At 42.3% G+C, this 14,071-nt stretch overlaps 1 protein-coding gene across 1 annotated transcript in view; it reads left to right on the top strand.

Moving 5' to 3' along the window:
• Positions 1-8,629: 8,629 nt before the first annotated feature.
• Positions 8,630-14,071, top strand: part of PRPH2 (peripherin 2) — a 31,436-nt gene continuing 25,994 nt past the window's right edge. The window contains exon 1 of the mRNA XM_089677817.1: positions 8,630-9,452. Within this exon, the coding sequence (XP_089533943.1) occupies positions 8,872-9,452 (581 nt within the window). The 5' untranslated portion in view covers positions 8,630-8,871. The remainder of the gene's footprint in view (positions 9,453-14,071) is intronic.

Genomic DNA, 14,071 nt, shown 5'->3' on the forward strand with positions numbered 1-14,071 from the left:
CTTGAAGTCCAGTGTGAAGTTTCCACAGTCTGTGTTGATTTGGGGAGCCATGTCATTTGATGGTGTTGGTCCACTGTGCTTCATTAAGTCCAGGGTCAACGCAGCCGTCTACCAGGAGATTTTGGAGCACTTCATGCTTCCTTCCACAGATGAGCTTTATGGGGATGCTGACTTCATTTTCCAGCAGGACTTGGCAGCTGCCCACACTGCCAAAAGCACCAAAACCTGGTTCAATGACCGTGGGATTACTGTGCTTGATTGGCCAGCAAACTCACCTGACCTGAACCCCATAGAGAAGCTATGGGGCATTGCCAAGAGAAAGATGAGAGACATGAGACCGAACAATGCAGAAGAGCTGAAGGCCGCTATTGAAGCATCCTGGTCTTCCATAACACCTCAGCAGTGCCACAGGCTGATAGCTTCCATGCCACGCCGCATTGAGGCAGTAATTGCTGCAAAAGGGGCCCAAACCAAGTACTGAGTACATATGCATGCTTATACTTTTCAGAGGTCCGATATTGTTCTATGTACAATCCTTGTTTTATTGATTGCATGTGATATTCTAATTTTCTGAGATTGTGGATTTTGGGTTTTCATGAGCTGTAAGCCATAATCATCACAATGATGACAAATCATGGCTTGAACTATCTTGCTTTGCATGTAATGAGTCTATCTCATATATTAGTTTCACCTTTAAAGTTGCATTACTGAAATAAATGAACTTTTGCACGATATTCTAATTTTTCGAGTTTCACCTGTAGTAGGTGATTGTCAAAGGCCTGCCATGTGAATCCAGTCTAACCGTTCATCGGCCCTACCATATAGTAGGTGATTGTTAAGGACCTCCCATGTGAATCCAGGCTAAGTGTTCATGTTCTCATTATGCCAGAATCAGTTACTTGTTATAATTGACCTTTTTTCATACTATCATTCTTACAAATGAATCCATTCACTTAAAAAAAATAGTTGTACTACAACAAACCCACAGGGGCAGATTCCTTCAAGTTGCAAAGAAGAAAATAAACCCAAAAGCTGTCCCCATATTAATCAGAATTCTTGTTTGTTACAGTACACATGTATCAAAGCTTAGTGAATTGAACCTACATCTATGTGTGCTGTTTTACTATGACTTCGAGGCCAGCTTCCATGAATGTCTGAAGTGAGAGTTCTTCATTCTAATTTTGGCAGGAGAGAGGGTGAAATATTAGGTCAGTTAGCCGGTTGTGGAAGTTGCCACTTATCTGTCTACCTGCTAATCACAAGCATAATGTATACTAGGTCACAGGCTTACGGGGGTTAGATTATGGGTGTCCTGAGCACTGGGCTTTTACAGGCTTAACCTCCACCGCTTGCATGCAACGCCTTCTGTACTTCTGAATACCGCCCCTCTATGTAAAGTACATCCGGACTGCTATGGCTCTTGTATACAAATACACGTGGCTTGTACTTAACAAAATACATACCATCCTGGTTTAAAGAACACAGAAGTCACTGATAGCCCGTGTGTGGGTGTGTTTTGCTGCTCCTGTCTTCTTAAATTGTTTATAAATTAATAAAAACATTGAAATACAAAAAAAAAAAAACACAGAAGTGGCAAATGGCAACAGATTGTATTGTATATATGTTGTCATTCGAAATAAAAGGAATCTGCACAAAGCCTTAAAATAAAACTTTTTTTTTTTTTAGTTTTGGATAGAGTGAAGAGGGATTAGAATACCTGTCAGATTTTATGCCGTCTATGCTCCCATTAGGGAGATTCATCCTCTCTATTTGTCCTAGAAAGTGGAATTAAAAGAAAATCCCACATTTTGAGTTGTCCCCAGAAAAGTAATAGAGGTTAAAATCTTTGAATGGGGACACTAGTTCTGGTAACCTGGGGGCAAGGCATTTCCCTAATTTGCAGGTATTTCCCCTCGCTTCCTTTTTAGGTTATGGAACAGGAAGTGACAGTAAATCTCCCCAATGGCACTAGAATGGCAAAAAAAACTGACAGGGATTACAACCCTTCCTTTACTCAATCCAAAATGAAAAAGAAAAGTTTACCTATTCTACTTTAAAGTGGAACTGAACCTAAAGAGTAAACATTTACTTTGTTATAGTGAACATCTAGAATTCTTAATTATGCCAAATCCTTACCCTGAAAAATAAACGTTTTTGTCTTGAGTTCCTCTTGACAGCCACATATCTGTTTATCTGTTGAGTAAATATAAGGCACTATTCCATCTGTCCTGCTAGTCTCAGGAGAGTTTAAGTTTGATTTCACTGCTGTGCTGCTCACTGTTTTCCTTGCTGGAGGTTCTGACATGAGGCAGCAAATCTCTGCTGCTACCAAGATGGCTGCCTCCACACAGAGACATAGTGCAAAACGTGCCTTTCCATTTTCATGACTTCATTTGGGCCCACTTGTGTCATCACTGGGCATCTGTGCATCTCTGCAATACAGGCAATTCCTGGATGTTGATAGAGCTGGCAGGGTACTGTACAAAGCATCCTGCTAAATCACAACAACCACCTCCGCACTGCTCTTAATAGCCCTCAGCATGCAGTGGACTGGCTGTTGAGAGAAGTTATACAAATATCAAAATTTCTTGATGAGTGGATGTCAGTCTGGAGGAGTGGGAACTCCTAGGCAGGCTGCATTTGAATGCAGATTTCCTTAGGTAACACCCACATGCTGAGCATTCATGTATGAAAGAACTGAAATCATAGTTACATAGTAAGGTTGAAAAATAGACACCAGTCCATTTAGTTCAACTTTGGTTGAATACAGATGACGAAGTTCCACATCCTCACTGCTCTAACAGTAAAGAACCCCTTGCAGTCTTATCCCCTCTTAAGTGTCTCCTCTCCAAGGAGAATAACTTTTGTAGATTTCTTCATAATTGATGTCCTTCAGCCCCCTTACTAACTTTGTTTGCAGCAGACCAGAGACAGTAAGGTTGGGGTTGGGGGGGAAAGAGAGATGATGCTGGACATTATCCAGCCAGGAAAGGAGGCAGAGCTGTATCTGACTTGCTGCAGATTCTAATGCACACAGTGAGAATTTCATTAATTTTTTTTAATTTTTGCATTGGTCTGGAAAGCTGTACTCAGGAAACCATCCATCATCCTTTTCAATCAAATGTATTACAGAATAATTGCTTATATTGCTGCAAAGGGAGGTCTTACCTGTTACTGATTATTTAATTTATTTAAAATCATTATTCTAGATTGCACATTTAATTAATTTGCTCAGCTTAATTACAATCTTTTAATTTTCTGTAGATGTTGGAATTTAAATTTTCACCACTGTATTTCAGAATGCTGTGTCTGAGTCCTTAGGTTTCGTGTGGCTTTCCAGCTGTTCAGGAACTATAAGTCCCAGTAATCCCATCTGCCTTTTTCACACTGAGACTTGTACTTCATCCACAGATGAGGAGCTGCAAGTTGTCCATATCCATCAGCTTTAAAGTGACTATTGCTAGATAAAGAAAAAAAATGTCTGTGGTTCTATTCTTCAGACTCTATGTCACTGCATGACACAGTAGTGACTTTGGTGGATGGAACCATAGCACACATTGGAGTACCCAGGAATCCTGCATTCCTGAAAATGATAAAAACTGATAGGACTGCATTGCAATGTTGTGCAGGGCGTAGAAATGAAACTAAATAATCTTAATTATCATTTAACTCAGGTAATTGAGGAGGTCCTGTGAGTGTAGGGTGTCATGGACCAACCGACTGAGGAGACATCACCATGGAGACCTATAATGATGGTGTAATGATGCAGAAAGCATCACTGACGTCATCATGTTAGCACTACTCTCTGCATCATGCAGGCTTTCTCAGTGACACTGAAGAGGAAGGAGACCTTGTGTACCCTGAACTGCCTGGAAACATCTGCCTGAAAAGTAAAAAACAAAATAAAACATAACATCTTGAGGAGGACAACAGGCTGGTTGTCGGTGAGCCAATTGGGCTTAAAAGCTACTGCAGCGATCTCTACATGTCTACACACTATACCTGCAAGCAGGTTTATTATACATGTTTTTGTCACCCACAAAGATACTGATCACATTCTCTGATGACCAAGAAAGTAAAAAATATGTTTGTCTTATCAGACATTACACTACTTTTTGGAAATGTTACTATAATCATATAATACTAGAATTTCACTTTAAACAACCACAGTGTACTGTGTATTCATTTAAAAAATGTATTTCACAGAACTCCGCAGTGCAGTGCTTGTTGAAACCCTCTGAACAAAAAAAAAGTGAAATCACAGCACACAAAAACAAGCATGAGAGTACAGTATAGGTCCTACCTTCAAAGGAGACACCCTGAACTCCCTGGGGTGCAATCCTGACAAAGGCAAAACACTCTATGGTCTACTTAGGCTGAATCCAGGTGGACCCCGCTCCTTAGGGACCTGCTAAAGCCAGTCCTCCAAGTACTTCATAGGAAGCTTTCCCAAAGAGGGACCCCCGTGGTTGGGGAGAGAAAAAAGACCACAGATCCTCCCTCTGACATCAGAGCAGTCTCTGTGCATAAAAATAAAAAAAAACAAAAACAAATAAAAACACATGTGCAGTGTTGGTGTCCATGATAAATAGTGTACAAATAAATAGAAAGTGTCATGCATAAGGTGGCCCATTTGCCCAATATAACAATCACTCTGAGCTGGCCAAAGGGCCTGCCCTAAAGGCGTATTTAAGTAAATCAAAAAATGACATGACCGATTGCCAGTGAAAACTGAGTTGGGTATGACTGCCCAAAATGTTTTTCTGGCACCCCTGGACCGCCACTCCCAGGGGGCACATCACCAAGAGCTCCTTGCACCTCCCAGCCCCTGGCCAGAAAAATGCAATCCCATTACTACCAGAAAGGCATTAGCATTTAGGGAGAGTCCTGCCTTCATCCAGAGACAAGCCTGGTAAACCAGGTCAGAATCAACCCAGAAGATAAAGGATCCCTCCCACCCCATTGCGTCAAGAAATGCCGGCATTCTGTTCTTGAAGAGATACTACACTTGATCTTCACCAAAAGGCCCAAGAATCCATGTTTATACCTGAAAACAGTTTTCATAGATATTTTGTTTTCATTTTATTGTCACACAGTTATTGATCACATTCTCTGATAGCAAGTAAAAATAAGTTTGTCTTCTAAAACAATACTTTTAGAAAATTTTATTATAACCATAATTTAACCAGGATTTTCCTTTTAAGGCCTAACTCTGAGCAAGAAAAAGTTTTCCCATGCAGTGCCTGCACTGCAAGGTTTAATTGCTCATTTTTGTCTGGGGATAGGAGAAAGCTTTATATCTGCTTGACTCTCTGCTCCACCTGCAAATGGTGCTCCACCATGACCCAGCTGTGGGCTTGATGACATCAAGAAAAGTCCATTGCTCAGGACCACTAGACGGTGGAGGGTTCAGAGCTGAAGTGACTAGTCTTGTGCGGGGAGCAGACCCGGACTGGCCATAGGGCACACTGGGCATTTGCCCAGCGGGCCAGGGCCGCCAGGATTTAGAAGAGCTGCCTGTTGATGACTGGCCACACAGCAGGAGCTAAGTGGCGACCGCAACCTGAACAGAGCTAACACAGACCGCGGCCACCGTTCACCTACCGCTGTGCGGTTATGCCTAAAGCAGGGCCGACAGGAGGAGCAGCAGTGACGACTTCAGTGAAGAGCAGGAAGCATCCGTCGAGGACACACAGACACCTCCTCGGCTGGCTGCTGCACACAGCCGCACTGGAGGGACAACGGCAGCCTCTCTCCTTCACTGGCCAGCACACTGTGAAAGGTCTGTAGCGGGTGGTGGATTGGGCTGTCTCTTTGCTCAGTTGGTTCTAGCAAAGAGACATCCCAATCCAGCAAAGAGACAGCCCAGTATAAGAAGGGACATCCCCATCCAGCAAAGATACATTCCTGTCCAGCAAAAAGACATCCCATCGCTTTGTGGATTGGGATGTCTCTTTGCTATATGGGGATGTCTCTTTGCTGAATGTGGGATGTCTCTTTGCTGGATGGGGATGTATCTTTGCTGGATTGGGCCATCTCTTTAAATACAGTGAGAAACAGAAGTATTTGAACACCCTGCGATTTTGCAAGTTCTCCCACTTAGAAATCATGGAGGGGTCTGAAATTTACATTGTAGGTGCATTCCCACTCTGAGAGACAGAATTAAAAAAAAATTCAGGAAATTACATTGTAAGATTTTTAAAGAATTTATTTGTCTTGCACTGCTGAACATAAGTATTTGAACACCTAAGAACCAGCAAGAATTCAGACTCTCAAAGATCTGTTACTGTGCCTTTAAAAAGTCCACCTCTACTCCACTCATTAATCTAACTTAGTAGCACCTGTCTGAGCTCTTTAAAGACACCTGTCCACCCCACAGTCAATCAGACGCCAACTACTACCATGGACAAGACCAAAGAGTTGTCAAAAGACACCAGAGACAAAATTGTGGACCTCCACAAGGCTGGAAAGGGCTACGGGACAATCGCCAAGCAGCTTGGTGAAAATAGATCAACTGTTGGAGCAATTGTTAGAAAATGGAAGAGGCTAAAGATGACTGTCAGTCTCCCTCGGACTGGGGCTCCATGCAAGATCTCACCTCGTGGGGTATCACTGATGATAAGAAAGGTGAGGAATCAGCCCAGAACTACAAGGGAAGAGCTGGTCAATGACATGAAGAGAGCTGGGACCACAGTTTCAAAGGTCACTGTCGGTAGAACACTACGCCGTCATGGTTTCAAATCATGCATTGCACGGAAGGTTCCCCTGCTCAAGTCATCACATGTCCAGGCCCATCTGAAGTTTGCCAAAGACCATCTGGATGATCCAGAGGAGGCATGGGAGAAAGTCATGTGGTCAGATGAGACCAAAGTAGAACTTTTTGGTCTAAACTTCACTCGTCGTGTTTGGAGGAAAAAGAAGGATGAGTTGCATCCCAAGAACACCATTCCTACTGTGAAGCATGGGGGTGCTAACATCATGCTTTGGGGGTGCTTTTTTGTGAAGGGGACAGGACGACTGCACTGTATTAAGGAGAGGATGAATGGGGCCATTTATTGTGAGATTTTGAGCAACAACCTCCTTCCCTCAGTCAGAGCATTGAAGATGGGTCATGGCTGGGTCTTCCAACATGACAATGAACCGCAGCACACAGCCAGGATAACCAGAGAGTGGCTCCGTAAGAAGCATATCAAGGTTCTGGAGTGGCCTAGCCAGTCTCCAGACCTAAATGCAATAGAACATCTTTGGAGGGAGCTGAAACTCCGTGTTGCTCAGCGACAGCCCCGAAACCTGACAGATCTAGAGGAGATCTGTGTAGAGGAGTGGGCCAAAATCCCTGTTGCAGTGTGTGCAAACCTGGTCAAGAACTACAGGAAACATTTGACCTCTGTAATTGCAAACAAAGGCTTCTGTACCAAATATTAACACTGATTTTCTCAGGTGTTCAAATACTTCTGTTCAGCAGTGCAAGACAAATAAATTCTTTAAAAATCATACAATGTGATTTCCTGAATTTTTTTTTAAATTCTGTCTCTCAGAGTGGGAATGCACCTACAATGTGAATTTCAGCCCCCTCCATGATTTCTAAGTGGGAGAACTTGCAAAATCGCAGGGTGTTCAAATACTTCTGTTCCTCACTGTATATAAGGGGCACTGTGATATAAAGGGGACTGCACTGTAAAGGGGCACTGTAATCAATACAGTGACCCTTTACAGTGCCGTCTCTTTTATATTACAGTGCGCAGGACCAACTTCGTAAATATTCCGTCACCAACTGCCCCCGTGAATACCCTTGTAACCCCCGGAAATTGGCTGTTCAGTCTAAAATGCCCGGGCCTATTTTTTGTCCCAGTCCAGGCCTGGCGGGGAATATCAGGCAAGTACTGTATATCTCTCTTCATCTCTCCCCTAGACAAAATAAGCAATCAACCCTTATAATGTAGGCACATCCCTACAGCAGTGATGAACTTTTTTATTCACCCAGAGTTCAGCTCTGAACAATCAAGGAGCACTATGTGTTCATTTAAAGTGCATGTAAAGACAACATTCATTTTTTTAGTTTTAAATGGAGTGGGGAAGGGTGGGACCCTCTGTTGGTTTGTAATTGCTGACTGTGTCCTCATTGGGGAGAACGACTCTCGTTATGTTTCGTGGTGATCACTGTCACTGACACAGAACTTGATGGGAAAAACTAAATTTTACAGCTGCCACCAGAGCAAAAACTGAAAGAAAATCTTCCAGTGGACCACATGTCACTATGACAACTCTGTAAAATGGGATTTCTGTTCACTTTGGAGAGATTTGTGTCTCCAAGACAAAAAGTAAAGGGAATTTTCCTTAGTGAGAAACAAGCAGCAAAAACTAACCTGATAAGACTTTGATTCCTCTCCTACTATATCCAAAAACAAAAAAATTTAATTGCCAGCTAATAAAATCTGGTATAAAGGTATCTGGCTTTGTGAAAGGAGAAATTCAGTAGGCAGTAAAACAAGGATTATATCTGCTGATTATCAGAGCTGGCAGAGATTCTTGCAAATGGGATGAAGAGGATTAGAAGTATTTAGATGACGTCTTGCACATGTAGGTTTAATCGTCTGAAACTTTCATGCTCCTTCTCCTTCGGTGGGACTGGGCCACCAGCAATAGGTGTAGCTGCCTTCAGTCAATTACCCTTTAATGACTGAGCTATTAATAACTCAGGAAAGAGTTGTTGTCGTGTCTCCTCCGTCTTTAGGTTAGGGTGGCAAACATGGAAGAGCCACAAGTAATGAAGCTACTCGTGGAATGAGGGGAGGCCCCATACAACATTCCTTCATTCTGTCAACCGACTGTTGAAGTTCCCAAGAAATCAACTCTCTGCCCACTGCAAACATGGCACTGATGAAGATTAAATTTAACCAGAGGAAAAGAGTCAAGTTGGCTCAGGGGTTATGGCTGTTGAATTGGTGCTGTGTATTATCTGGCATCGCCCTCTTCACCATGGGAATATTTCTAAAAATCGAGCTCAGGAAGAGGAGCGAGGTGATGGATAATGCCGAAAGCCATTTTGTGCCCAACTCTCTAATATTTATGGGTGTGCTGGCCTGTTCCCTCAACGCTTTTGCTGGGAAAATCTGCTACGATTCCCTGGACCCTGCAAAATTTGCAAGGTGGAAGCCTATGCTGAAACCTTATCTGATTATCTGTCTGCTGTTCAATATCTTCACCTTCTTCATCGCTGTGATGTGTTTGGTGACCAGGGGGTCCTTGGAGAGTACTCTGTCACATGGATTAAAGAATGGAATGAGGTACTACAAGGACACAGACACCCCAGGCAGATGTTTCATGAAGAAGACCATCGACTTGCTCCAAATTGAATTCAAATGCTGTGGGAACAATGGATTCCGGGATTGGTTCGAGATCCAGTGGGTCAGTAACCGATACCTGGACTTCAGCTCAAAGGAGGTGAAAGAGTAAGTAGATTTTAATTTTATTGAATTCTATATAAACAAAAGTAGCACTCCAACCTTTAAAGGTTTGCTGAGTATCAGAACTTGCTATCCAGACTCTCCAGCACAACCAGAAGCAATTAATAATCTAATTATTATTTAAACAGCTCCCTTTTTTTTAAATCTCTTCTCTCTAATTCAGATGTTGGTGAGTTCTACCCACTAGAAGTTCTCAAAATCAAACACAAAAGGAACAAACTTGGTACTTGTTCACCATTTTTTTTTATTTAATTTTAATGGTAAACATGCCTGAATAATGACCTGTATCTGTCAGCAAGATCACATTGTAGTAAAAATTAAAAAAATCAGATTCACTTTTATGAACTCATTCTCCCATTGATAAGTAATCAGCAGTAAAAAGGAGGCAGCTTTGGCACCTTTAATTGAGTGCAGTGACTTTATAACAAAAGCCTGAATAGGAAATATCAGCAATGCTGTGAGCTTGGACCCTTAGACCAGCCATTCTCATCCAGGGTTCTTTGGAACACTAAGGTTCCTCCAGAGGTTGCTAAGGGTTCCTTGAGCTGTGGTTTATTGACCTCTTATCTGATGGTGCCTAAATAGTCCCAGGGCCAAAGCCAATTTTTGGTTCTGTGTAGGGGTGGTACTATTCCTACCAATGTAGGTGGAATTTTTCCTATTGACCTAAATGAACTAGTTTTAGTAAGGGTTCTATGAAATCTAAAAATTATTTTATGGGTTCTCTGTGGTAATAAAAGGTTGAGAAAGTCTGCTGTAGATCAGTGGTCTCCAAACTGTGGGCCAAATGTGGCCCTTTGTTTACCTTTATCTGTTGCTTGGGGAACATTCCTCCCGCTGATGCCTGGGCATTTTTTACTCCCACTGGCCACAGTCCAGCCCCTCTAAAGTCTGAAGGACAGTAAACCGGCCTATTGTTTAGATAGTTTGAAGAACTCTGCTGGGGATGATTACCCACCAATGGCTGCATCCAGGGTGAAGCCATGTCTATAGTGAACATAGCATTACATTGTACTGTTCATATAGACATGGGCAGTCAGTGAAAACGTCTCATGGTATCTAATGAACGAACTACTGTATCTCCAAGTGTTCTTTTATTGGAGACCAATACCCTCTAACTGTATCGTTTAGTAAATTGTTCATGCTAGCTCAAGCCTGACTCTTTACCAAGCTGATAACAATATGAATGTTCTTACAGGATTTCATAAAACAAACTTTTTAACCTTTGCTTTGAACATTTTGCGCATGTTGAGGTATTTGATTGCAATGTAGCGTGCAGTGATGATACACAATCAAATAAAGCACAGCAACTATATTTTCTGCATTGGGATGGATAACATATTTATTTCAATTGCTTGTAATGAGGTACTGTACTTTGCATATTGCTTGTATTCTGCATTGCTTATTGAATGTGGACACATTGCACTGTGTATGTGCAGAATAAACTGGAGAGAAATGCTTCTTAGGGCTGTTTAATCTACCAGTCCCCATATTAGTCTAGTAGCACTATAACACATAAACACATAACCGTCAGATATCTTCATATCATTGCTGTAGTTTGGAGGCCTTTTTATAAGTGTGTGCCAGTTAAGGCCTCGTTCACACCATGCAGAAAGACTGATGGAAATTGACATGCAGATTACACTTGCAGAGACATCAGTTTACATCAATTTTAATACACGCTTCAATAAGTTTTATACACATTGCAGATTCCTGCACAGACAAATCTGCATGTAATACTAGTGTTATGGTGTGAACAGGACACATAGAGAACAATTGATTTCATTGTGCCCCTGCAGAACGCCTGCAGAAAAACTGTGTCTCTGCACCTTGATGTGAACGAGCCATGAGTATGGTGTATTCCATACACAACTTGCATAGACAGGTACACTTTGAAGCTTCCTCATTGGTCCTAGTCAATATTTTAAGGGCCCATTTGTACAGTGCGTTAATGAGCATTAAAATGCACTGAACTAAGAAAGATCCTTAAAAACTAACAGTGGGATGCCAATGCACCAAAATGTCCCAAATATCGGACATACCCAGGGGCAGACTGACCATTTGGAAACTCGGGCACTGCCCGAGGGCCCAGGGTCAGTAGGGGGCCCCATGAGATGCCCCTGGTACCTTTTTCATAGGCTTTTTTGAGTTTGGGCAAGGGCACAGGGGCCCCATGATCCCCTATTGCCCGGGGGCCCCATGAGTTGTCAGTCCGCCCCTGGACATACCACAACATTTTGAGCTCAGCGCACCCCAATATGCTGCGATCTACATGTACATTGCCTTAGTTGTGTTGGGTTGCTAAATAGCACTACAATGTGTTGATGTATGTAACATGCACTGCAATGCTTTTATTAATGCGTGTTTTCTTGGTACACTTAGATGTAAGTCAGATATAAGAGACCACTAAGTATTCCTCAAATTAGAGTATCATGTTTTTTCAGAAACTTTGTAGATAGGCACTATTATCTGTCTTTGGTTTTCCTATCTATGATTTCTTGGGTTCCAAGTTCCACAGGGTCTCTTAAGCCCTGTACACACGATGAGAATATTGGACGAATGATCGTCCATTTTGTTTTTTTTTGCATGCTAGTCTCATATCAAAAGTGAAGAGGTTACTAAAGTTATGAAAATTCTTGTATCACAGAATGAAAATTCGGAAGTGATGTATTTGTATATTTTCAGACGAAAACTGTACCAGTTAAATGAAAATCATATGATCAGGTATTGTACTAGAAAAATGTTTGTGCTTGTCCCTTCAAATAATATGGGATGAAAACTTTGTACTAACGATTATTTTACGATCGCTTCAAAAAGCGGTATTTTTTGTACAATTTTCTGATCGTGTGTACTAGGCTTTATACATCTACATACTGATAGGGGAATGCAAGACAATATTTAGGAAAGTCGGCTTAAGAAGTGCAGTGTAAGCAGTGGACATGCTGCTGTGAGATATATATAGTCCAGAGCTGGGCGATTAGCTCATTATTATCCGTGGTTAAGGGGTGGGATATGCGGGTTAATCTGGCAGTAAATACACACCGTGTATTGTGCTGCAGAGGAGTTGCTACATGCTGAGAGAATAGATGGAAAGTATATTAACTCCTAAGGATGGCCACTGGCCATAAACAGCTCAATCTCACCCAAATCTGATCACATAAGACACATGGATAAGGATTGGGCCCTGGAGCACTGCACGTGGGATGGCAAAAATGTGCAGCTCCAAATTTCAGAACAACTTGTTATTGTTCACTAAGATTTTCTAGTAGGTTGGAAAAGCTCTGTGTGACCTTTCCTGGCCAATCCTTTCTTCTCCTAATTAGAACACAAAGGTGTTAATTGCACATTCCACGCTCCCATCCAAAGAGTGAGTCATGTGAGCCAGGCTGGCATTATAGGGGACAGGCAAATGCCTCCTTGTCTGTCATTCTATGGCTAGCTTTAGATTGGTGTATATGGATATTCAAGTCCAGTCCAGTTAAACCATTGCATCTGGTGAGGCTCATAACGTGACCGTACGTCCCAGGAGAACTATCCTAAATAAATCCTAAAGGATGTATGTGAGAGGTTTACTCCAACTGTTTTGTTCACATGACTTAGATATCATATAAGCACCCATGTGGACAAAGCTTTAGGGCAGATTCACACTTTTCCATTGTGATATTATGTGGGTTTATGTGCTTTGTGCTACATTGCCATTCATTCTAAATGGCACACCAATTCACATATACAGTAGAAAACGATACAGCTGTGCTAGAGCGCATCTTAACTCACAGATGTGAATACCCCATGTGCGTTGTATTGAGGTGTGTTGAGAGCCCATTAGTACATAGCTACACCTAGGTACATAGCTGGTAAGATTGAATAAAGGTGTGTAGGTGTGTGTGTGTGTGTGTATTTATATGAGTACCATTTTCTATAGCACTGTACATTGTGTTCACTAAAAACACATCTAAATTTTTTTTAAATTTATCTACACTCCCTGCTGACGCCACCAACTGTGGAAGGGAGCTCCACATCCTTATCAATCCAACAGTAAACAACACCTTGCGCAATTTAAGATTGAGCCGCCTCTTGTCCAACTTCATGGTTTGTCCACCTGTCTTCTTTAGAGACCTTAAGTTAAATGCTAGGGCCACCATTCAAAGATTTGCATATTGCAATCAAATCCCCTCTAAAGCACCTCTTCTCCAGGGAGAATAAGTTTTGTTCATAACTGAGGTCCTCCAGCCCCCTTATTAGCTTTATTGCCCCTCTCTGGACTTTCTCCAGTTCCAGCACATCCTTCCTCGGGATTGATAACAAAAACTGAACGGCATACTCAAGATGAGGCCAAAGCAGAGTTTTGTAACCCTCTCTTAATCAGGGGCCTTTAGGCATCCCCTCTTCTAGTTCAGGGCCTTCAGGCACCCCCTCTTCCACTTAAGGGCTTCCAGGCACTCCCTCTCCTAGTCCAGAGCCTGCAGTCACCCCCTCTTCTAGTCAAGGGCCTGCAAGAACCTAGTTTGGAACCTCCAGGCATGCCCTCCCCTAGTCCAGGACCTTTAGGCTCCTCCTCACCTAAACTAGTCCTTCGGGCACCCCCTCTCTTAGTCTGGGGCCTA

Source organism: Staurois parvus, unplaced genomic scaffold (genome assembly GCF_062004578.1).
Source record: "Staurois parvus isolate SC_StPar_1 unplaced genomic scaffold, SC_StPar_1.0 ptg000192l, whole genome shotgun sequence".
NCBI classification, from domain to species: Eukaryota; Metazoa; Chordata; class Amphibia; order Anura; family Ranidae; genus Staurois; species Staurois parvus.